Source organism: Gallinula chloropus, assembly GCF_964237585.1.
Source record: "Gallinula chloropus genome assembly, chromosome: 24".
Classification (NCBI taxonomy): Eukaryota; Metazoa; Chordata; class Aves; order Gruiformes; family Rallidae; genus Gallinula; species Gallinula chloropus.
This window is the reverse complement of record NC_140109.1, coordinates 4,645,871-4,670,636: the sequence shown is the minus strand read 5'-3', so window position 1 is coordinate 4,670,636 and position 24,766 is coordinate 4,645,871. Positions and strand designations below refer to the sequence as shown.

At 57.0% G+C, this 24,766-nt stretch overlaps 2 protein-coding genes across 2 annotated transcripts in view; one reads left to right on the top strand and one right to left on the bottom strand.

Moving 5' to 3' along the window:
• The window catches only part of KIRREL3 (kirre like nephrin family adhesion molecule 3), a gene marked incomplete at both ends in the record, with an annotated part of 316,724 nt that extends 312,813 nt beyond the window's left edge, over positions 1 to 3,911 (top strand). Inside the window, 2 exons of the mRNA XM_084274997.1 lie at positions 3,134 to 3,220; positions 3,468 to 3,911. Of these exons, the coding sequence (XP_084131123.1) occupies positions 3,134 to 3,220; positions 3,468 to 3,911 (531 nt within the window). The remainder of the gene's footprint in view (positions 1 to 3,133; positions 3,221 to 3,467) is intronic.
• Positions 3,912 to 5,612: 1,701 nt separating this feature from the next.
• ST3GAL4 (ST3 beta-galactoside alpha-2,3-sialyltransferase 4) lies at positions 5,613 to 16,712 on the bottom strand (the record flags this gene model as incomplete). The annotated part of the gene is made up of 12 exons (XM_084275020.1): positions 16,672 to 16,712; positions 14,365 to 14,434; positions 8,754 to 8,832; positions 8,038 to 8,119; positions 7,421 to 7,501; positions 7,209 to 7,306; positions 6,939 to 6,999; positions 6,609 to 6,704; positions 6,304 to 6,493; positions 6,056 to 6,199; positions 5,820 to 5,963; positions 5,613 to 5,699 (listed from the first exon to the last, which is right to left on the bottom strand). Exons 1-12 carry the CDS (start codon positions 16,695 to 16,697, stop codon positions 5,613 to 5,615), a joined length of 1,158 nt encoding a protein of 385 aa, XP_084131146.1. The 5' UTR covers positions 16,698 to 16,712.
• Positions 16,713 to 24,766: the final 8,054 nt, after the last annotated feature.

The following is a 24,766-nucleotide window of genomic DNA, read 5'->3' as shown; positions in this document are numbered from 1 at the left end:
AATCCACAGTTTCCTTCCTCATGTGTTATTCTCCAGCCATCTGTGACCTCTGCAGCTCACCATGCTTTTCACAAATGATTCTTCATGCATCTATAAATTCATTCACACCTCCAGGATCCGTTCCCATTGCCACGGAGTCGGGTCCCTCCCCATTCACTGTTCCTCCAGGTAGGGGAAGAAATTTAAACCACCACTCCCCATCTCACCCCTGGTAAAGGGGTTTGAGCCTGGAAATAGAAACAAATGAAGCCCAAGAGCAGCATCCTGGCTTCTGCTGGGGTGCATCACGCCGATTCGGCTGGGTGGGCCTGTGGTGGGGTGTTGAGGAGCAATCTCAGCTCTGGTGTGGTGTAACCACCTCTGCTTATCACAGATGGGGTTTTTCTTTCTGGCTGGTTGGACTCCGTGCCTCAGTTTCCCCGTGGCTGAAATGGGGCTGATGATCCTAAAGGAGAGGAATCTGCTCCCAGAGGAATCCCAAAGTGACCAGAAGGCAAGAGCATCCCAAGGAAACCAGCGTGGCCAGATAGACCCCTCCCAACATCACCTTCAGTTCATATTTGGGGGGCAGAACAGTCAAAATAAGCCAATTAATTACCCACTTGTGGACAAGCTGATGGTCTTTTCCTCATGTGGGCTTTTTTCTATCCAGAAACCCATCCCTCCTGCTCCAAGGGATGTCCCTGGCCAAGTTTCCCATGGGGGAGCTCAGCTTGGATTCCCCTCAGAGGAGGGGGAGGAGGAAAAATAAGCCCCAATCAGAGGTGAAAACTCAGGGGGTTGGGGGGGATGTGTTGGTTTTTGTGACAGCTCAGCTGTCCCAGCATCTCCACAGCATCCAACCTGGTCCAGGAGGCTCAGGGCACATCCCTCCCAACTCTGGCAGCAGCCCAGCGCTTCCTCCAACCAAGGAGAAGGTGACCCAGGATGTGAACAAGGAAAAAAAAACACCCCAAAAAATCACTGTGGAAGTGTGGGTGACCTTTGCAGCTCAGGATGGAGCTGGGCCACCATGAGGTTTGGACATCTACCATGGGTATCACCCAAGACTGAGCCTTCTCAGGGCAGGTAACACATCTTTTGGGAGGGGTAATTGGTGCTGGGACACATCAAGCCAGCATGGAGATGCTGGCACCCATCATCCCAAGGCAGAAGGATGTGAGACGTGTGGCAGGACACACCATACCACCTTTACCCATCCCAAACCCTTCTGGGATCAGGGGATGCCTTTTGCCACACCGTGAGCTGTGCCTTTGCTTTGCTCCTCAGCAGGAGGAGCTGTGTGGGGCTGGGTTGGGACCTGGCATCCCCCACCAGCCTCCAGAAGCATCACCCAGCTGCACCCGCTGGGCTTTCATGTGTTTCCCTCTCCCACCATCCCCATCCCACCTCCCCATCCCCATCCCACCCCACCATTCCCAGCTGCCTCAGGGAGAGCAGAGTCACCTTCCAGCCCCATCATTAGCTCGCTGGTGGTTGCCCAGCGATGGCTGAGAGGGGACCAGCAAGCTAACGAGCGCCCCGCTAATTAACGCCGTGAGATCACGGGGGGGGGCTGAGCTGCCACACAAGCTTTAATAAAGGTCACTGTAACGACCAACTGCCACACAGGAGTTGGCAATGAAGTGATGTGAAGGACACCCTATGGACCCCATGTGAGGGTTGGGGGGGTTGACTGCAGCCCACCCACCCCAGGGTCCCCCTCTGGGGCTTGAGGAGCAGCTTGGTGCCTGAATGGCTCCAGCCATTGCAAGAGGCAGCACAAAAAACAGACTTTAAAGACCCCATCAAACCAAATTTATTAATTCCAGGGTGGTTTTGCCACCAGTAGGACCAAGGTGGGGGGAGTTCTCCCTCCATCACCCTTCCAAATCCTCTGGTCTGGCCCCTACCACCTGTGTCACCCCAAGCAGAGGTGGCTTCTCCTTTTCTATTGAACCCACAAAGCCCTTTTGATGGGTTTTTAGCCAGCTAGGTGCATCCCTACATAACCCATACCCCACTCCTTAGGGGATTTCAGGGGAGGGGGAGTCACTGAGCCTGGCAGAGCCCTTAAAAAAAACCAACCCAACCCCCTTCCCCACATACCATATTAGTTTACCTGCCTTTAATCCTCAGTGACACGTGTATTTACCCCAGTAAATCGATGGCTGGCACCAGCCTTTTTTGCTTTTTCCCTAAGAAAACTCAGGTACTTTAATTTATCCTGTTTAATAGGTGGATCAAAGGCTGCACAGAAAGTGCTGCAGGGTGAATTCCCACAACCACTTGCTGGTTCAAGAAAGGGAAAGAGAAGTTGGGGGAACTAAAAGGGGGTTATTTCCCTTTTTTTTTTAAATATATATATATATGTTATTTTTTTTTCCCCTGGGCTGATTTCAGGGTTGTGGCTTCCAACCAGGCTGAGGGGTGTGTGAGGGGATGCATGTCAATCCAGTAAGATTTCTTTAAAATATTGAAAAATAAAAAAAACAACTGAGAAATTGGTTGATAATTATTAGGGAAAATAATGATCAGGTTGATATTTTTTTTGGGGGGAGGGAAACAACAAAAAAAATCGACTTAAATGAAGCCAAACACAATTTCTTCAGCATTTCACACCCCCACTACCACCCTTGGACCTACTGGGCTGTGGGGGGAAAGGATCCAGGACTACTGAAATTTTTTTAAGAGTCAGGTTTGGAGGTGAGGGGGTAAAATTGGGGGCCAGGTTGGAGGTAAAAATGGCTTTGATGTTAATTACAGCTTGGGGGGGGTTAATGCCAGGATGTAGCTGGGACTTTAGAGCTGTTGGTGCAAGGTCAATTTAGGAGGAAAAGGAGGAAGAGGAGGAAAAACATCAGGAAAGGATTTGGGGGGGGTGGGGGATGTTTAGGGCAGGTGCAGCCCCTGTGTTTGCTGTGGGAGGGATGAGTAATTCCCTTTCCACCTCAGCCCAGCTTTTCCAGTCCCCAGGAGAGTGGGAAGGAGAGCTGTACCCCAGGAAGCACTGACACTGCCTCACCGAATGTCCCTGGTCAAGTCCTTTCATCCAGGTTCCAGCTGGCAGCCCCAGGCTTGGGGTGGGGAGGGGGTGAGGGGGACACACAGCGGGTTCTCAGGGATGCTGACACCCACCTGTATCCTTTCCTAGATGGACCGGGGAGAGTTTCAGCAGGATTCAGTGCTGAAGCAGCTCGAGGTGCTCAAGGAGGAGGAGAAGGAGTTTCAAAACCTAAAGGTGAGACGGCCCCTGAGAATGAGACCCCCCCCTCTTGTCCATAACCTTCCCCCCACGTCCCTGGTCACTGGTGTGAGGGGCTGCAGGCAGCTGCACCCCCAGGGTGCTGGGTGCCCATCCCCATGCCCGCCGTGGCTCAAGGAGACCGAGCTGGGTGGGATGGGTGTCTGAGGGCCGATGAGCCGGGTGGGTGGGCACCACCACTGACCCTCTTTCTTTCCACCCACCCCCCTCCCTTTCTCTACAGGACCCCACCAACGGCTACTACAGCGTGAACACCTTCAAGGAACACCATTCCACCCCAACCATCTCCCTGTCGGGCTGCCCGGCGGACCTACGCCCCGCCAGCAAGCAACGGGTGCCCACGGGCATGTCCTTCACCAACATCTACAGCACGTTGAGCGGGCAGAGCCGCCTGTACGACTACAGCCAGCGCTTCGTGCTGGGCATGGGCAGCAGCTCCATCGAGCTGTGCGAGCGCGAGTTCCAGCGGGGCTCCATGAGCGACAGCAGCTCCTTCCTCGACACCCAGTGCGACAGCAGCATCAGCAGCAGCGGCAAGCAGGACGGCTACGTGCAGTTCGACAAGGCCAGCAAGGCCTCTGCCTCCTCCTCCCACCATTCCCAGTCTTCTTCCCAAAACTCGGACCCCAGCCGGCCCCTGCAGAGGCGGATGCAGACGCACGTTTGAGCTCCCCAACCGCCCCCCCCCCCCCAAACCACCACCACCCTGTGCCCTCCACATTCACCACCCACCCACCCACCCAAACTCCCCTCCCTGGGGGGATGCTGGGGAAGCTCAATACGGGCGCCGTGAGGGACAGTCGTGCCCGGAGCTGTGGAGGTGGTGGGGTGGGGGGGGGGCAGGGAAGAGGCTGGATCCAACCCCCCCCCATACACACCTACACCCCCCCCCCAACCTCCTCTTCCCAGAGCGGATCTGTGGGGTCAGGGACCGGCCGAGCATCGTCCACCCACCCTGTCATCGTCGTCCCCCCCCCCACCCAGTACATGCTAAGCACAACCTTGCCGAGGACGCCTGGGACACCCCCAGCCTAAACCACGCACCCCCCCCCCCAGCCTCTGCTGCCCCCCTACCCCCCACCCCCAAACCCTTTCCCTTCCTTCTTGGTGTTCGGTGTCCATAATTATAGAGTCCGTTTTGGGGGGTTGGGGACAGTGGGGGGGTGGGGGGGTGGGGAAAGGGGGTTGTGGCGGGGACACACACACACACAGAGGACAGCCCACCCCCCCCCCCACCTCCAGGAAGGGCCTCTCCGCACTGTATCGTGGGAGCGCGGCGCCGCGGTCAATACAAGAGGTGTTTCTCGTGGCACGCCTGGGCTGACAGCCACCCCGGGCTCAGGGGGGGGCAAGGGGGGGCTGTGAGGGAAGGGACCCCCACCTTGGGGACAGGAACATCAAGGGGAAACTGAGGTACAGGGCAGCCAAGGGTACTGGTACACCCCATCTTGCCAGTGCAGGAGCTTGGGCTGCACGTGGGAGACGTGGTAGGTGAGGGGTGGCTGGGGGATGCACCAGAGAGATGGGACACACACACACACAAAGAACACCCCCCACCCCCCCACACACCCCAGGCCACTCGTCCCCAACAGCAGTGGCACGCACGCCCCATGGGAGGCTCCACGATAAATAAGTTTTTAAGTTAATTAAATTAAATGTCACACCTCCCCCCCCCCCACATCCCCCCCCCCAAAGGACCCCGGCAGACCCCGAGGCCAGGCACCTCAAGAGTCAGGGGGGGGCTGCAGGGATGGGCCTCCCCCCCCACATCATCACTAAGGCAGGGGAGGGGCTGCCCAGTAAAAAGATTGGTTTAAAAAAGGGGGGGACAGGGGAATTAAATATTTGGGGGGAGGGGAAACCAGGGCAGGGAAGAGGGAACATGAGCCCTGTGAAGGCTTCTGATCCCTGGGAGGGGCTCTTAGGACCCCCAAAATCAGCCCCTGAGCAGGGACTTCGTCTGCATACAAGGGAATGAAGGGAAAGAGAAAGCCCAGAGCAAGGGCTCCTGCCCCTCCCTTGCCCCCCCCCAGGCCCGCTGGGAGGGAGGACCCCCCCCCCCAAAAATCGCCTGTGGGTCCTTGGTAGCTTCAGTGCGTTGGTAAGAAAAGGTGCCAGCTGCCATGCCATGACCCAAGGCGGGGGCTCCCTGCGCCCCCCAAGAGCTGCTCCCTCCCTGAGGGGGGGGGGCCTGTGGTCCAGCACGGCCACCCCCACCCCAGCCTCATCCCTCCTCGCAGCAGCAAGAAGGATGCTCTGCTCTGGCCGGGCTGCGGCCATACCGGCGCAGTGTCTGTGTCTGTCCTGTGTCCCCCCCTCCATTCCATGGCATGGGTTTTAGGGGAGGGGGGGAGGGGGTTGCTGCCCCTCAGAAGTAGGTGAGGTTCTTGATGAGTCCCAGCTCCAGCATCCTCTTGATGGCCACAGCCTCGTGCGAGACGTTGTGCTCCGACGCCTGCGGGGACGGGGAGCAGGAGGTGACAATGGGGCCTGGAGGGAGGAGTTCGGGGAGGGGGGACTGTATCCCAAGCTAGGGAGTGGGAGGGATGGACAAAAAGCAAGGGTGGGCACTCACAGCCATGGATTTGAGCGTGATCTGCTCGTAGTAGTGGATGGTCTGCTTCTTGTTGGCCGAATCGGGGTAGCCGAAGCCGGCGATGTGCACCAGGTCGCAGAAGTGCAGCGCCAAGGTGATGGCCAACAGCCCCGTGGTGGGTTTCTGGAGGGAAAAGGAGGAGGAAGGAAGCACCCTTGGAGCTGTAACCTCCAGGGAGTGGCATGGGGACCAAGGGAGAAGATATCATCCCTTACCTGTTTGACCTTCCGGGGCTGCTTCATGGGGAGGTTGAGCAGTTTAGCAGCAGTCACTTCCATGTAGTAGGGATTGAGGATGCGCACGCGCTCGGGGTTGGCATCCCAGATCAAGGGGGGCTGTTTCCAAAACCCTTTCCGAACCTACAAGAGGAGAGAGAGAGAGAGAGACGGCCGGTGCCATCCCTGTAAACCAGGTAGGTCCCCAGGAGTAGAGGGGGTGGACCTGGTTCCCACCCCATGTTTACCCTCTTCTTGTCATTGAGGATGGCTTCCATCCACTGGAAGTCCATGGGCTTGAAGGGCACCAGCACCAGCAGCGTGTCGGGGTTGTTCTCCCTCCTGGGGTTGAAGTGGGCAGACTCAGGGTAGAAGAGGCGCATGGTGGTCTTGGAGCCCACGTCCTGCTCGTAACCGTGGACCGGGGCGTTGTTCAACCTTGGATGGGGAGGTGGGGGGGGGAGGGGATGACACACAGGGACATGGCAGGCATTGATCCCCTCCACAGGTGGCTCCAGGGAGGGATCGGTGGGATGAAGCTGGGGATTGTTACCTGATCACCACGTCGTAGGTGTTGATGGTCTCCCCCATGGAGCTGTTGCGGAGCCGGTGGCCGTTGCCCACCACCGCGCACCTCCGGCACTTCAGGCTGTGAGAGAAAAGCCCTGTCTTCACCCAGCCCTAAAACCACCTGGGTTTAAGCCCCCAAAGGCCAGGTTTAACCCCCATGGTGCCCAGCCTACAAAGTTTGCTCCACTCTGGGTCGCTGAGGTTCATGTCACCAAACCCTGGAACCAACCCCCCCTTCCAATGAACAAATTTCCACCCCCAACGATGCTGGGAAAGAAGAGAAAAGCCCCCCCAAAACCCACCCCAGCGTTACCTCTGGATGCTCTCAGGCAGGGAGTAGTGGGTGATGGACAACAAGCGCAGGAGGATGTCTTCTGCAAAGCAAGAGCGAGGAGAAGGTAAGTGAGGTGCTTCCCACCCATCGCAACGCTCCAGTTGCTGCCCCCCCTCCCATCCCTGCCAGTTCTCCTGCTGTTAATCCCAGCTCTGGGCAGATAATCCTTTGGCAGAGTTTAGCAAAGCTTGGCTCAACCCCCAAACCCTTTCCTAGGGGCAAGTAGGTGTGGGCAGCGAAGGCTCTCACCGCTTCCCTTCGTGCCGTAGGGCAGCTCGTAGAGCGACGGCGTCTTCACCCAGAAATAGTCCTTCAGCTGCAAGAAGAGCGGGTGGTCCCTCGTGTAGCTGCCGAGGAGCAAAAGGGATGGTGAGGACCCCAGGAGAGGGGAAGGGCATGGCTCTGCATCCCATCTGTGTCCTTCCTCCTCCTCCTCCTCCTCCTCAGCCCCCGTTACTCACTTGGCGATGAGCTGCGCCGCCTTCTTTTCCACCTCTCCGAGGGGACACACCGTCTTGTTTTCTTGCACAGGGAAATAAAAGCTGTGAGGGAAGAGTTTTGGGGGGGAAAAAAAAGAGAGAAATCCAAAATTAAACCATGTCTGATCTCCATCTCCATCCCCATCCCCACCCCGCGAAGGGGGCTCCGGCACCGCCGTGGTGGGGTTCAAGCCGCGCCGGCAGCGCCAGGATGGTATTGCCAGCTGGGTTTTAGAGTATTTTAAGTGCTGGGCTTTGCAGCCTCGCATCAGAAGAGGTCTCTCTCTCCCTGTTCATAGGCCTCAAGTTTTTGGATCTTCTCAATCTCCATCAGTGGAAGAGAACCAAGGCTTTTACTTCCTTCCTTCCAGGCTCGGCAAAACCCCGGCGTTGGCCAAAAAACCCCACAGAACCCAACCACCAAAGCAAAGCACACCAAGGGGGAACCCCTCACCTCATGTCCCCCAGGCTCTGCCACCTCCCCAGGTCCCCCAGGATCTGGTTAAACGATGTTCTGGCATCCCAGAGTGGGATGGATGGGAGGATGAGAGCGAAGGGAAGGGCAGGAGGTCCCGTGGACGTTAAGAAAAGCCACTCACAGCTGTATGTACCTGTCTTCCCGGTAGATCGAGTACCAAACCATCACCAGAAACAGCGCCAGCACCCCGAGTATCTTCCCTCCTGTGCCCCCAGAGAGCGGGGACGGTGTGGGGGGGGGATGTGGGGGGGGAAGAAAAACACCATCAAGCTGGATGTTGGGGTCCTGCAGCGCCCACCCCTGCCCACTCCCTCCCAGGGATGTCCCAGTAGATTGAGGAGTCACCCCCAACAAAGCCCAGCAAGCAGCAAGGACCCGGCCAGCACAGTCATCATTGTGTCCTTCCATTCCCCCCCACACACCCTGCCCCTCCCCCCCAAGTCCCTCCCCAAGAGGAACAGCTTCAAGATGGGGCCAGGTTGGTTTTGTCCCAGGTCCAAAAGCCGACGTGCCGTTTCCTCCTGCGTCAAAGGCCGCACAAACAACACCCGTCTTTCCCGGTGCCACCACCCCATTTTTCTCCCAAGGGGACTGCCCAAACCCAGAGGTCAAGGACCCCAAAAAAAATCACTCTCACAACCCCCATTTCAACCAGGACAGCCCAATACACTGGTGCCCAACCGGAGCCATGGCAAAGCACCAGCCGAGCCCCCAATGCCCAAGTTCCAAATGCAAACTCATAATGCCCCCCACCCCAGGTTCCCCATCCCCAATTGGGAAGGAGGAGATGGAACAAACCCCCCCCACCACCACCTCACCCCCTTTCCCAGGACTCACGAGACTTGTTGATCATTTTTATCAGCAGGAAAAGCATCAGGCGAGGGCCGGAGCTCTCATCGCGGCTGCCGACGGTCACCTGGAGCAGGAGGGGGGGGTGAAAAAAAGAGGGAAAGGCATGGGATGAGGTCGAAACCCATGGGAGTCATCCCCAAAAATCCCCATCCAAGGGGTAGCAGGCCCTGCTGGCTGCAGAAGGGGTGCCAGGGTTCCCCGAAAGGGCGTCTTTTCTGCGCTGCTCTGCCCCGCGGGCGCTGGGGTTGTGGAGGGTTTATAAAAGCCAGGCAAGCAGCCACAGCTCCCACTGAGCCTCAGCTGTCTGGGTTTTTAACCACAACCTTCCCCCCCCCTCCCCCCCAGGGATGATCTGGAGGGAGGTGGTGGTGGAGGGAGAGGGGGGGTAAAGGTTTGAAGCCCAGCCTTGGCTCAAGCACCCCTGTCTGGCACCAGCCGCCGCAGGTACGGAGCCAAACGCGTCACTGCAGCCGAGCTGGGCACAGGAGCAGCTGAGCAGGGTGAAAGCAAAAGACCAGCCAGTACTTCATGAAACCCCCAAAGCCTTCAATTCACCCATCCCAAGCCAGGAAAGTGGGGAGGGAGGGAAAGAAGAGGGGATCCCACAAGCTTATCCCTCCCGCTCATGCCGATTGGGGAAGCTGGGTGCCCTTTTTTTATCCCCCCCTCTTCCTCCAAAACCTCTCACCCCTGGAATAAGGCAGCAAAGAGCTGAGGTCAGATTCAGCCCAGAGAAGCTCAGCCCCATCCCATTGCAGATCAACCAGGCTTTAAAAATTAACTTACCAGCTGGGAAGAAGTTATGGGGGTCCCCAGAAAGACTTTTCTCCCCGAGGATGAATCCATCCCTCTTTAAACCCAGCTCTCAGCTTTGGGCTTGGGTTTAGATTTGGTGGGTTTAGGTTTTGGCACCCACCCCTACTTCTGGTAATCCATTTGTTGCTCCCTACTCCTCCAGCCCAGCCACACAGTCTCTGGATCTCCTGACCAGCCAGGAGGAGAGGATGAGAAGGTGTTAAATACCAAGCCAAGAGGGAAGGTGCACGCCCGCTTTGGGTGATGGGAATCCCGGTCTCACCCATCTCAGCACCCCACCCTACCTAACCATGCGCCTCTAATGGACCTTGGCACCTTCTGCCCCATGGCACCTTCTGCCCCACGACTCAAAAATGAGTCCAAATCAGCAGCTTTTGGGGGCAAAAAACGTATCAAGAAAAGGGGAGAACCGGGAGGAAAGATGGTACCAGGCTCTACCCCACCTCATCTCCTGGAATTAAAAGGGCAGGGAAGGCAATTAATTAAAAAGCAAGGGGAAGGCAATTAAAAGGGAATTTAAGGCAATTAAACCACCTCAGAGGCAACGGGATGGGAGGCAAAGGGGATAAAAACCTGTGGCAGTGATGGGATGGGTGAGGTGGTGCCCTGGGGAAGCACCGGGTCCCCCCCCCACTCGCTCCCCGTGCCGCTTCTCTTCCGGGTGACAGGGATGTCAAACCCCATCCTGGTGACAGGTGCTGGGCTCAGCCCCACCATCACCCCACAAAGGGAGAAGCAAAATCCTCCCCCCCCTCCCTGCCCTGGCTTGGGAAGGGAAAGTTAAACCCAAAAGGGGCTGGAGCAAGCAGGGGTGAGGAACTGGGGTGTGGGGTGCGTGTGGGTGGTCTCACCCATTTATACATTCCATTTGCCTGAAAAACAATTAAATTAGGGAAGTAAACAGCAGTTTGTATTTTCTTGTTGGTTTGGGGGGTGGGTTTTCCCCTTACCATCACCCATCACAAAAGTTCCCAAGGGGGAAACCTGTCACCACAGCTGGGGTGGCCTGTGATGCTGCAGCACCCCAATTCACCCAGGGCTGGGGTACTACCAGGTATTGGGATCCAAACCAAGCACCAATCCTCTCTACCCCCCCCTCACAGAGCTCTTCAGTGCCCAATCACCCAGCCCTGCTTCTCACCAAACACGCTTCACCTCTCCAACCAGCTTAAGACACTGGGAAAAGAGACTCCACTTTCACCCCCGGTGTTTGTTTTTACATACCAGCTTTCTTTACATTTACTTTCCATTTAATTGGGCTCGCTTTTGGGCTGGTTTGGAAGGCTTTATGATCCTTTCCCAGGCTTGTACACACAAGCCAGGCCTGATGCAAAACTTATCTAAGACAAACAGGGTTGTTAATCCCCCAGGAAAACGAACTAACCGCTGTTTAGCCACGAGGAGCAAGAAAAGAGGAGCACACCCAGGCCAAGGTGCTTTTGGATTGAATTCAAGCCCCCCCCCGCCCCACTTTCCCCCCCTCCACCCCTCCCCAACCTTATGCTACCAGCTCTGCAGCCCAAACAGGAGTGGCTGCTTAAAACAAGGAAGATCTGAACCCCCCACACACCTTCCCTACCCTGAGCAGGAGGGAGGTGATGCTCAAGGGTCCTGCATCCCTGTCCTACCATGGCATCCCTGTCCCACCATGGAATCCCTGTCCCAACATGGAATCCCTGTCCCACCACGGCATCCCTGTCCCACCACAGCATCCCCATAGAAGGAGTCGGTCCAGGGTATCACCTTCCCCATCCCAAACCCTGGAGCTGGGGTGTGGAGCCAGGGGAGGCAGGAGTGGGGGAAAAGTCCCAGGTGGGTTCAGCTCCCCAGCTTGGAAGAAGCTTTGATGTCTGAGTGCACATCTCACAGCACCCCTGGGGTGAATATTATCTCAGGTTAAATGACTTAAAAGCCCTGCCCCCGCCCTGTTTTGGCAGGCGGCTCCCCCCTTCCCCAGTCTGACCTTCCTGGAAAGCCTCCTCTCCAGGATGCTTTGAAGCTCCTCACCAAGATTTCCTTAGATCCAGAGAGGAATTTGTCACTGCTTCCCTGGAAAGCCTTGGAAGGAAGGGATTATAACCCCCCCTGTCCTGTCCCATCCTGGGTGGACTTTGATCCAGGTCACCTGCTGCCATCCCAGCAGAGCACCCCTGGACCTGAGCACCCAGCAGTGAAAGCTCTTGGTACTTTCATGCTTCCATGGTAATGTAGGGATGGGGAAAACAAAGCCTGGCACACCTCTCCCATCCTCCCATCCCAGGGCAGCCTGAAGTCAGGTCCACATTCCCTGGGTGAGAAGGATGCTAGGAGAAGGGTAAGCATTCCCACCACCCCCACACCCAAAACAAAGCCCCACCCACCCCCCAACGTTTATTTTTAACTGGAGCAGAGCTGGATTTGAAGGGATCCCACCCAGTTCCCTGAGGATTCACTCCTGGCTGCGACAACCAAAGGGAGACAGACAGACAGGATGGCACAGACACCTTCAGCCCCACCAGACCATCTCCTTGCCCTGAGCCACCACCAAGGCTTCATGGGGACCAGCATGAAGGAGCCCACCCCCATTTTAAGGGCAACACCCCAGCATCAACACCCCCCCCAGCACTGGGGTTTTCCAATCCCCCATCCCCAGAGGTTTTTCTCCAGGTGGTGGGGCTGGGATTGCTGGAGGAGCCTGGCAGATGCCAGTTTACCCCCCACGCTGCCTTGGCTTGGGCAAAACCATCGCGTGCCAGAGCCTGAACACAAGCTGGGAGGTGACCAGAGGCAAACCTCCAGGGAAAGGACCCAGCCAGCAAGGCTCTGCCTGGGCTTGGCAGAGCATCAAAGGTACCCAAATCCTCAGCCCCGCATCCCAAAGCATCCTCAGCTCGGCTCCTCCCGGTGCTCGGGGGACTTTTAGTTCTTCAGTCGGGAGGAAAATCAAGACCCACACAGGGAGAAGAATCCTTGTGGGATTGAGAAGAACCTGAAAGGCAGTAGGGGAGTTGGATCTGACCCCCCTTCCCTCCTTCCTTCAAGAGCAGTGGGGATGGGGTGGGGGACTGGGGATGCTGTGTGGTGCCAGAAAACAGCCAGACAGAGCATGGTGGGCCAAGGGGACCAGGAAGGTCGTTAGGAACGTGGCAGCACAAGGAAAAATCAATGCCAAGGAGCCGGCTCACCCCCCCAATGCCCCCAGTTATCTTGTTTCAAGAGCCCCACAAGTCACTTTAAAGGAATCTTAATTACCCCTTAACGAGCGAGGCAGCGCCATTTCCTTTGCCTATCTTAGGCACACACAGCCCAAGATTAATGATAGGGGAACCCCCACACACACACATACCTCCCCCCCTGAGCAAACAAGCTCAGGTAGGAGAAATATTCCCATGGCAGAGAGCCCCCAGAATAAAATCTGAGCTTCTCCCTTCCCAGGGCACCACTGGGTCTGGGTGAAACCTGACTCAGGATGGAGCTTCCACTATCCCCTCCTCACTTGATATTTGGGGTTTTAAGCCTTGAAACAGCAAAAAAAACACCCCAAACCCCCAGGGATGGGTCTCAAATCCCTTGCTAATGCTGGCTGCATGGGTCTACCAGAGCATCCCGTGCCACGGGGATCATCAGAGGAGCTGTGGGGCTCCTCCTTGGCTGTGTTATTATAAGCTAGACATTATTATTTACACTATATGGGCTTAATGACTCTTTTCCTCTTTAAAAAAAACCCTACAGAAGACCCTTCCTTGTCGGATGTGGCTTGGTACAAGCCCTAGGTTGGCTCAACCACGCTGCCAGAGGAGAGCGGAGCCGCCCCGCGCTGCGCCGGGGCCGATGGTTTCCTACCCACGGGATTTCATCACTCAGCCTCCCCCGCCATCGTTCCGGCCACCCCTCTTCCCTCCTACCTGCCCTGGCCGGTCCCTATTTGCCACTGCTGTCACCTCCTTGCCGTGTTTACTCGTTGGTGTCTCCATCCTCATCCTCAGGGGGCCGCTCGGCGAGAGAGCGGCTTTGGCAACGCGGCTTCACGCCCGCGCTGCTGGTTAACCCCTCCCAAAAAAAGAGCAGGTGAAAGGGGAAGGCAGCGAGGAGGGTGGGCTGAAAGGGAGGGTGAAGGTAGGGTGAAGGTAACCCTGCCTGCTCCCCCAGGACCTGACACCCCCCACCCCCACCCCAGCTCCCTTACGGCACGGAAGCGAACAGTCCAGGGAGGTAAAAGCACTGGTGATGCTCCAGCCCAAACCCTGGGGTCAAACAGAGGGAAATTCAATGGATCTCAAGCTCCAGGGGTGTGTTATCATGTGGGAAGCTACTGTCCTCGGTGGGTCTTGACTATAGGGGTGAGGGGAGGCCCCAAAAGCCGCCTGCCCGGTTGCTGTGCCCTTCACAGGGCCCCAAGTGGCACCTTAAGTCACTCCCACAAGTGGGGCAGCCCTGCAGTTTCTCTGCTATTTCCTCCATGCCTGCTTCTCACAGACAAACAAGATGGGTTTTGGAGATGAGGGGTGGCAGGGGGAGGGACTGTAAATCCCCAACCCCGAAACCCTGGGAGTGAAGAAATCCAGGTGGATTTACCCCTCCTCTCCCCTTTCTCCACAGCCAGGCGGGAAGTATCCAAAACCAACCCACACCCATCACTTCACACCCCCGGGATCACCTCCAGAACCCCCTCCCCAGCCATTCCAGTGGGGGGGATACATATCTCAGGGCGACTCTTTCCCAGCAGTGGGAGCGGGTGGAATCGGTCCCCGTCGGAGCAGCGATAAGCTGGGGGGGGGGAGGGGAGATGGTGGCTACTTACGGTCCGTCCTCTTGGTCCAGGCAGAGCAGGCAGGAACTCGGCGGGCTCTACGAGGCCATCCTCTCTTCCCCTGGGGAAGGGAAACAGGAGGACAACACCCTTAGTGTCACAGCTCCCCACACCTTTCGGAGGATCCGCTGAACCCCAACCGATCCCCACCACCCAGCGCTGGCACCAGGGGGGAGGATGGAAGCAGCCCCAAGGACTGGCAGAAGGGCCCCCCCCTGCCAGCCCCATCGCTCTCCAAAAAGCCACCCACCCACCTCCTCTGATGCCTCAGCACTCAGGGCTGGGCTTCCAGTTGGTTTTAAGGAGGAGGCAGGGTGGTTCAGAGCCCAGACCTCACCGCAGGGTTCCCTGACACCTCTTCCCACCGGAATCCCCTTCCGTGACTCACTTGGATTTTTGGGAAGGGGGTGATGCCTTTTCCCCAAAGAAAAAGGGATGGCTGCAACCCTGCTCATCCCAAGATGCTCCTCATCCAGCTCTCCCACCTTCCCACAGAGAGAATGCTCCTCAATCCTACAGCTCTGGCATCTTTTCCTCCCAGAACTTTCCGGATGAAGCATCCTTGCCCCGTGAGCAGCTTGACGGTTTGGGGAAGGAAGTCTGGCTGCCAAGTTGCCGCCCACAGACACCCTTCCCCTCTCAAAGCAAAGCACGGGCAGCTCCTCTGCATCCAGCTTAATTACCCCAGCTAACAAGCAGGAAGGTTGGGGCAGGAGCAAGGGAAAGGCTGTGGAGGTAAAGCGAGCCCATAGGTATCTCCACGCTGGTGGGATGGAAGGAGCCGCGGCTCTTCCCAAATAAAAAGAAGCCCAGTGCAGGTGGGGAAGGGTCTCAGCCTGGTTTGGCAGAGGGAAAGGCAAAGCCAGTGGGGAAGAACAGCCTGGCCAGGACCAGCGATGCTCTCACCACAGCCAGTGCTCCAATCCTGGTGGGGAAAGCACTTCAGAGGGGACAGCCCAAAGGGCAGAGGGTTCCCTCACCTCCCTCTGCCTCCTCCAGCTGGGAAAAGCAAAGGTGAGAGGTGCTGTGAGCACCAAGGTGGTGTGAGCCTCCCCCTGAGGCGTGCTTTGCTCTTAATTTCGTGTTAATTTTAACGAGGGATGGGGAGGGAAAGCACCTGGAGTCTCCAAGATGCTTTTGACTCCTGGTATCCCGGCTGGGCACTTCTCCCAGGGTAGGGAGGGGGGAAGCAGAGATGTGCCAGGGAGGACGAGGGAAGGTCCCATCCCAGTGCTGCCACCTTCTCCCACCTCCAGCATTTGCTGGGAAGAGCGATTAAACTGGAAGGGCTTGGGGCAACCAAGAGCCAGCCCAGATATTCACTGGGGCAGCTCTGCAAGCACCCAAAACCTCCACCCTCCTGCACCAGGGGCTTGCTGTCAGCCCCGAATCCCACTGGAGCATCCGACATGGGAGCCTATTTCTTTAGAGCCAGGAATTAGGGGATTTGCTAATGGGGTTAAACTCTCCCCCCCCCCCCTCCCCAAAACAGCACCCATAGAGATGATGATGAGGATGCTCAGAGTTACTTGGGGGTGGGAGAGGGGATAATCAGTCCTCCAGAGAGCAGGGGATGCTGCAGCCCTGGAGAGACTGGGATCCCTTACAGCACACAGGGAGGATCCGAGGTCTCCGCTGGTCTTTCCAGCTCGACTGGAAGAGCCAGGAGCCAGATGGCTGCTGCCGCTGGTGTCCCGTTCCCCCCACACCCACCACCCCTCCCCAGAATCAGCCTGTGTCTCCCCCCAAGGATCCCTGAGCAGCCTCCTGAGCAGCCTCCCCACCATCGACCGACACAAACAGTCGTTCCCAGCCCAAGATCCAGGCAAAAATCAAACCAACCCCATCGTAGTTCAGGCAGCTGCCAGGTCGAGAGCAGCCGTCTCCACAGCTCGCCGCGGGCGGCTCAACCCATCTGGCAGCTGATCCCGGCAGGAAATGAACGTCCCATATCCCAGAGCCCTCAGAAAAACCCTAAACAAGCCGAATTTCGCTCCTCTTTCCACCCCAGCTCCCGGCTATGCTCCCCCCCACCCTCTGCCTCAGTTTCCCCTCCTGCCTACCAGTTTCAGTAAAGCCAAGCAGGATGAGTCCTCCGAGGGGGCTGAGCCCTCAGCATCCCCATGGGACACAGGCAGGAGCAGACACGCAGGAGGTAGGGATGAGCCATCAACACCCCTCCCATCCATCACCTTCCCCACCACCAGACCAGACCCCCCTGCAACGATGGGGGCTGTGAAAGAAGATTTGGGGGGGGGGGAATGGAGACAGCACTTCTCCTCCTTCCACCCTCCAGACCTGGAGCACGGCAGCTGTCTGTCCATCCGTCCGTCCGCGCTCCATCGCCGGGCGTCAAGCCTCCCTCAGTTAAAATTACTTCCCGAGGGAAGAGAGAGCGAAAAACTGGGCTGGGAGGGGAATAAAATCCAGGTGAGCTCATCCTCCTCCTCCTCCTCCTCCTCCTCCTTGGGGAGAAAACATCTCTACTTGGCATGAGCGAGGTGGTTCCAAGCCCGGCACATCCCTCACGTCACCCCGATCGCTATCGCCCCGCGACCGGGAGCTTATTCATTCCGGAGGCATTTAGTGGGAGACAATCCAACCGCTTCCCAACTGTCCTTTGAGTGAGCCAAAGGTGTAAATCCAGACTGGGATGAGAGGGATTTGGGGTGGGGGGGGTTATTTTGCCAGAGAGGTTGCCCTGTGGATCCTTTCACCCAGCATCTCAGAGGATGCTCCCCGGCCAGAGCCACCCGCGCATCCCTTCCCCACGTTGGGTTTTGAGATGAAATTAATAAAATCGATGGGTTCATTAAATTATTTCGTCAAAAATAGGGCTTATGGAGGAAATAATTTAATAAAAACTTCTTTCTAGTCAATCCCCACAGGCAGGAGGGAAAGCAAAGCCACCCAGCCAAGCCGGATTATCCCAAGCAGCGCCCGACCTAAAAATAAACGACCGCGGTTTAAGGACGAGTCTCACCTCACAAACCCTCCCCCCACCCCAAAAAAACCCACCCCCAAACCCATCAAATGAATAAAAAAGAAGAATTAAGCATGAGAAATCCCCTCTGTTTCCAAGGTGGGGCTTCTAGAATCACCCATCAGACCCCCCCCAAAAACAAAGTGGAGTGTGGGTTGGTTTCTTAGTTTAAAAAGTGGGTGATTTCCAGCCCCCCCCCCATTTTAGGTGAGCCAAACGAATGAATAATTAAGATTTAAAGAGGCATTTGCATAATGCAGATAAACCATCAATTTAACTCATAAATGGAGTTGGAATTAAGCATTGACTTTGTTAATTAAGTAGCAAAGGGGCCCTGGGAAGCTCCAGCTTCCACCCGCTGCAGGGTGCTAAATGGGGAGGGGGACACACATACTGATGTGGGGGGTTGGGGCAGGTTTTATCCTCCCCTTACCCTGAGGTGCTGCTGGGGTATCAAACCACCCCCCCTCGGGAGGGAAGCCTGTTGAGCTTGTATGTGCACAGATAGATGCTGCTTTGGGGTTATTTTGGGAGGAGTTGTCCATTTTTGGGGGGGGTTAATACAGTGCTGGGTATTGTATGGGGATGGGGAGTGTCATATGGGGATGGGGGGGTATTGCACTAGGATTGGGGGGTCACCATATGCATCCTCCAGCCCCAAACCCAGGTGGGTCTGGATCCATACGGGTGCCATGAAATCCCATCCCATGAACCACACGCCAGGAGACAGGGATGGGGGAAATGCAGCCAGCCAACCCCCATGGACCTGCTGGGATGGGGTTTTAACCCCCAGGCAGGGGCAGTTTGTTATCCACGGGGGCTGCTCAGCCAGCAGCATAGGTACAGCACCAGCACAGCCCCAGAGCAGCAGGTTTGTGGCATCAAAGCATCCTCAACGTCTCCTCCGCGCTTCCCTGCCTCAGTTTCCCCACTGCATTTCAGGGCTCAGAAAAACTCCAGGGGCAAAGGATGACCTCAAACTCCATCCCAGCTGGGTTTTTTTTAAAGGAAATTATGTTTAAAAAACCCTAAACCAAACCAAAACAAAAAGAAACCCAAAAACCAAAAAAAAAAAAACCCCAATGGAAATGTCGTAAGAGGCTCCAAAAACCTGATGTAGGATCCGTCCTGGGGCCCCCAGCTTGTGCAAGGCCACGGGGTGAGTTCCCACACAAATCCCCCCCAGCTTGGCATCAGGCTCTGGTTAAAGAAAGGAAGGTTCAGCAGGAAAACTTGGGCAAAAGCGGGGTGCTGAGCTACGGGGAGACATTTTGCAAGGGGAAGAGCCGGAGCGGGATCGGCATCTGGAAGCGATCGGAGGCGAGGAGCCTCTCCCAGGCACAGCAGGGAATTCCAACGGCGTGAGCTCAGGTTAAAGCCTCCTTCACAGACCCAAGGTTTTAAAAAAAAAATTGAAAAGAAATACCAGCCCCTCATTTTGGCCTGTGTATACACCTAGTTTTTTAAACCCCCAAGGAAGGGAAGCCGGCTCCCCGCTCTGTCCTACCTGGGTGCAGCTCTGTGACCGAGGCCTGTTCCGATTAAAACCCCAAACAGGGAAAAAGAGGGAACAGAAAAACCCAACCCCAAACCCTGAAGAAGAGGAGAAACGTCTCCGTGGATTTGTTGATAGAGTTTTACAGGCGTGGTGCTGGGATGAGTCCTCCTCCAGCGCCGTGGTGTTTCAAACGGCCTCACTTGGTGTTATGATGCATCCCCTCTGCCATCCAACCCCTGGGTACTGCTGCATCCCACCACTGAGGATCCCTCACCAGCACCCCCTGTGCCATCCAACCCCTTGGTACCACTGCATCCCACCCCTGAGGATTCCTCACCGACACCCCCCGTGCCATCCAACCCCTGGGTACCGCTACATCCCAACCCTGAGCATCCCTCGCCAGCACCCCCTGTGCCATCCGACACCTGGGTACCACTGCATCCAACCCCCAAGCATCCCTCTCCAGCATCCACCGTGCCATCCAACACCTGGGTACCACTGCATCCCACCCCCAAGCATCCCTTGCCAGCATCCCCCGTGCCATCCAACGCCTGGGTACCACTGCACCCCACCACTGAGGATCCCTCACTGACAACCCCCCATGCCATTCAAGCCCTGGGTACCGCTGCATCCCACCCCTGAGCATCCTTCACCAGCACAGGCTGTGTCCCACAACAGTCCTCAAGCCACCCAGCGATGCTGGGAGCATCCTCAGGATGCCATCCTGACTTAGGACCTCCGTGAGAGACTCCAGCCCCATCCAAACCATCCCTGAGCAGGCAGCATGGGGACCAACAACACCCATGGGTGCTCAAAGCCACGGCAGAGCACATGCTGTCACCATTGCATCTCCGCTGCACCCTCACATCCTGTCATCAACACCCCACAACCACCAGTACATAAATAACTCATCTCTGACGAGGCGCTGGCCAACCTGTACCCCCATCCGCTGGCCCCCACCGACTCCAACCGCCCCGAAACGACACCTTCAGCCCCACCACACCTTCAGCCCCAGCACGCCACTCAACACCCTGACACAAGCGCTCGCCCACATCCTTCCCACCGCCACCCCTCCCCACCCACCTTCCTGAAGGCTCAGCAGTCCCCATCCTGCGCCCACCCCGGAGCAGCCGGGCGCAGCATCCACCGGCGATGCCGGCACTGCGGCTGGGCGGCCTCTGGCAGAGGGCAAAACACATCCTGGAGAGGAGCCGCAGCCCACGCCAGCCCCAAACCACTCCGAGCATCCGCCGGGACGAAGCAAAACCGGGATGGGAAGGGGGCTCCTTCTCCAGTTTCACCCCTTCCCCGAAGGCCAAACCCCTTTCTCCTTCCTCTGAGGAAACTTTCCAACCCAAGCTCAGCCACATGCAAGGGGTCAGCAGCTGGAAACCGAAGCGATTAGCAAGAAGTAGGCTCTGGGGTTTAATCACTTCTTCTTATTTTCACCCATCCCAAGACGCGGAGCCGGAGGAGGGAGAAGCCACCGGTGTCCAAGCACAAGAGGGGAGGGTGGAAACACCCCCAAGACCGTAGAAAAAGAGAAGCAGAAGTTGCAGAGCGCGGTGTGAAAGCGTCAGATCATTTCCTCCCTGACAAAATTCAAAACCTCTCGTGCAAGCGACCCCAACGGCGACACGCGAGCATCACCGGCCCGGCTCACAGCAAGATGTGGTCCCCAGAGGGATGCAGGTGAAGCCAAGATGCTGCTGACCTGTGTGGGAGGAGGACTGCATCCTTACTCTTTACACAGCCACATCACGCTACGCCCAGAGGAAACAACCAAAAGTTGGGGGGGAGGGGAGGGGAAATTAAGTAAAACAAATTAATTATGAAGAAATATAAATACTGTGATAGGGCAAAGCTCTAGAGAACAAGATTCCCAGCCTGAACCAGCTGTGACAGACTCAGCACTAAAGCAACGGGACCATCGCTTCATAGAAGGGAACAAGGAACAGGAGACAGGGGCTGGAGAGGTATCACCAGTTAATTAAGTTGGAATTAATGGGATTCAACCTGAGACTCACCACCAGCCCAAGGCCCTGGCAGCAGGTGGGTGGAGGGTCCCAGTTTGAGCGGGGCTGGGTTTGATGTTCCTACACCCTGGCATCCCGCCCCGCTGGCGGTTGTGAGCATTGGGGACGGCACAAGCTGTAAAAATACAGGCTGGGAGATGGAAGCATCGCCCTTTCCAAGGGATCTGAGGAGAGGTTTTTCACTCCAGGGGTTGGTTTTCAGTTCCACAGGTGAGGGAGGGATCAGGAGGACGCTCTCCAGTCACCGTTACGGTCCCATGGCAGATCTCCATGGTGGATATCCCTTAAAACCAGCGCTGACAGATGGTTCCTCCTCTTCTGATTCACCTTTCTGGAGCCCTCAGCCCTGGTCCTGGTGGGATTGGGCACACGGCTCTGGCTGCTGCTATTAAATCACTGCCTAGAGCTGGTGGAGCAAACGGTCCTCTAATGATGCAGATAATTAAGCACAAGGGTTTAGGGGAGAGCCCAGCAAGAGGCGCCAATCCCACCTCATAACGACGTCGGGAAGTTCGTCATGGCTTGGCTGTGTCATCAGGAGCTGGGAAGAGAAGAGCTCATGCCGGCAGGACAGCTGGACAGGGAGGCAGCATCCCCTCAGGTAGGTGCTCCTCTGAGTCCTCTGCTCAAAACCCCAGCTCTTCCCAAGCTGGGATGTGGGACAGGCTACGGAGAGCGGCGTTGCGACGGGAACCCCAACGCGACGGGAACCCCACCCAGTGCCTGTGCACCCCCCACTCCGGCACGGCCGACCCTGGGACCCCAAAGCTTCTGCATGGACACCCCCCCCCAACCCCTCCTCCAGCCCCTTCACCAAGCAAAGGGAGAAGTTTCTCCAGGAGCACTTAAAATCATCAGCTCCATCACCAACCCAGGGGCTGCCCATCCCAGGGTGTCCATCCCGTGTCACTCTGTCCTACGGGAAGCCCGAGCGGAGGCGGCCGGCACAGCCTGGGCAATCCCTCTGCTCCTCTTCTCACAGGGCAGGCAGAGAGACAGAAAAGACAGGTGAATTCAGGAGCTTTCCCCCCAAAAAAGCTCCTCCACGAGCCTTTCAGTAGCTCATCTCCTGAAGAGATGGGGCGTGGAGTGGCTGAGCAGCCTGGCACCAGCCCAGTGGGCATCGGGACCGCACCGGCATCGCTCCAGTCACCTGATGGAGGGAGATGCATCCCACATCCAGTGTCCAAGCCCGGAATGACCAACAAAAAGAGCTCCCAAAGGAAGATTTTCCCTTTGTTCTCCGCTCTCCAGCACAAGAAAAACCCCACCAGTTGCCTCACCAAAGACCTGGCATTGAAAGCTCAACAGGGGAAAGGCCACCCAGTTCTTTTTCTGCTGCTTTAGGACAAGTATCCTCATGTTCTCCCCCCCTTCCCTGTGCACTGGGAACGATGGGAATGAGCCCATCCAACGGGAGAAGCAGCACACACGAGGGGATGGGATGGGGTTCATCCGAGATCCCCACATCCCATTTCCAGTCACTCTATCCACACAGCAGGATCAATCCTCCCAACCCTTTTTGGGGGATCACCAGGTGATGCCACCCAGCAGGACACTCAGGGATGGGGAAAAGGAATAAAGATTAAAAAAAATACAGAAGAAAAAGCTCAGCTCAGTTAAAATAAACCCCTCATCCCATGGCATTGGTGATCCCATCCCTGGACCACACACGGGACACATCTGCCCATCCCCACAGCCTCAGGGAGGATTTTCCAGCCCCTTAATGCACCTGAGCCACCAAAAACCAGCCCCCCCTCCTCTCCCAGCACGCTCCCAGGGGGATTCCAGGCACTCTCCTGCCTGGGGGGCCCATGGCTGGGAAGGATGCTGAAGGCTGGTTACTCCCAGTGAGATGTAGAGGGGTTGGATTTGGCTGGAAGGGCGTTGGAAAAGCAAAGGGGTGATGGTGGTGGGGGGGGGGGGTGTTAATTATTTCCCTCTGGCCACTGCCCATTTCCCTACCTGGAAGCTCAGGCATTAATTAATTACATTAATTAAGGCAAGATGATGATTGGAGAGGGTGGAAATAAAGGAGAGAACCCGAAATCCAGCTGCTTCCTTGCTCCCTGCTCTGCTGAGCTACCAAGGTATGGATGCCCATGGAGGCGGGTGCATGGGGAGGGGGGGATATCCGAGCTTGGGTTACCGGGAAGGGGGGGGGGGTGAAGTTTGGGTTCCCCCCCATCCCTAATTCCACTTCCCCCCTCCCTACCCCACCCTCAAAAGCAAACCCTGCCCGGTTCGCCCAGGCAGCGCCGAGCTCCCCCCATCCCACCCCCTCCAGCATCCACTCCCCCTCCCAAAAATCTAACGTATCTTTGCCCCCCGTCCCCCCCCTTTTTGGCGCACCCCCCCTGGGTTTATAGCGGGCACGATGGGGGGGTAAAGCGACCACGAAGGGACCCACCCCCCTCCCCTTCCCTCCCCTCCACCCCATCACCCCCAAACCGCTGCAGACTCACCATGGGGCGGGTGCGGGGGGGGCCCGCGGCGGCGGGAGGAGGATGAGGGGTGGTGATGGGGTTTTGGGGAGGGTGAGGGGGGGGGTAGCGGTGCGGGATGCCGGAGCCAGCCCGGGGATGGGCGGGCGGGGGGCGGGCACGCTTGCGCACACAGCCGGGATGGGCGGAGGGAGGGGAAGAGCATCCCGGGAGCTGGAGGCACCCTGAAGGGGAGGGGAGGGGAGGAGAGGGGAGGAGAGGAGGGGGGTGGGGGTCTGTGTCGTTTGTCCCCACCCCCCCAACCCGTTCCCCGGTGGAACCCGCACCCCCAAAGCTCACACCCTGGGAGGGGGGGGCGGAGAGGCTCTTCCCCAGGTCAACTTGAAGTGGGTTCAGCCCCCAACACCCCCCACAACCCCCAAGATAAAACCAGCCCCCAACACATCTTGGGAAGGGGGGGGAAAAGCTCTCCTGGCCGGGGTGTACCCCCCTCACCCCCCAGATGCTGCACCTGGGGGTGGCTCTCCTTAAAACCATCAGCTCAATATTAAGTTGGGAGGGGGTTTCTCCTTCCCCCTGCCCCCCCAAATTAATTCCCACTGCATGACCACCATCTCCCATGGGATTTCCTTTCCATCCTACTGCCACAACACAACAGCTGACCCCCCCTGCCCCTCCACCCCACCCCCAAAGCTTTGATTTCCATCCCACCCACTGTGGGGCCCTGCAGACAATTCCTGGTATTAACCCTGAGTTTTACATGGAAAATACCCCAAAATATCAGCTCCAGCAGCAAAAATGTATCCCCCCTCCAAATAAAATGAGAGCCAGAACCAGGGGGTACCATTTGAAGGCCTCTGAGGCTGTTGCCAACGATATTAATTGATAAATTACCTGTCAGGCTGATGGCTCTGGTACTGCTGAGGCTGCTTGAGCGTTAACAGCATCAATAATTAACCAGCATCCTCCCTCCTCATCCTTCAGCCTACCCAGGATGGGGTTTCCTTACTGGTAAGGTAACAGGGCAGAGAGTTTTACCCATAATTAGGCTTTAATTGCCACCAGTTTGTAATTATTTGGGGGTGGAGGGGGGGGAGTTGGGATTTACTTGAAGGATATTTCGACCCTTCAGTCTCTTGGGTTCCCCTGAGAGGTTTTTATTGCTCCTGGAAACAATAAAGGGTGTTCAATAAAGCTCTGGTGATGCTAACGTGTCCCAAAAGTCTATTTTCACCAGGCCCCCAAGATAGAATGTTAAAAGAGCTTCTCTTCCCAGGATCTCCTTGGTCTCCAGCTCCCTCCTGCTGTTGATGGGTGATGGACTCCATCCTGGAACCCCCCCCCCCAATCCCACCTCCCCTACTCCCATCTCACCAAGGGACCCTTTGGGTTGGACCCAAGCAAAGAGCTTCCAGCCTGGGATTAGCATCAG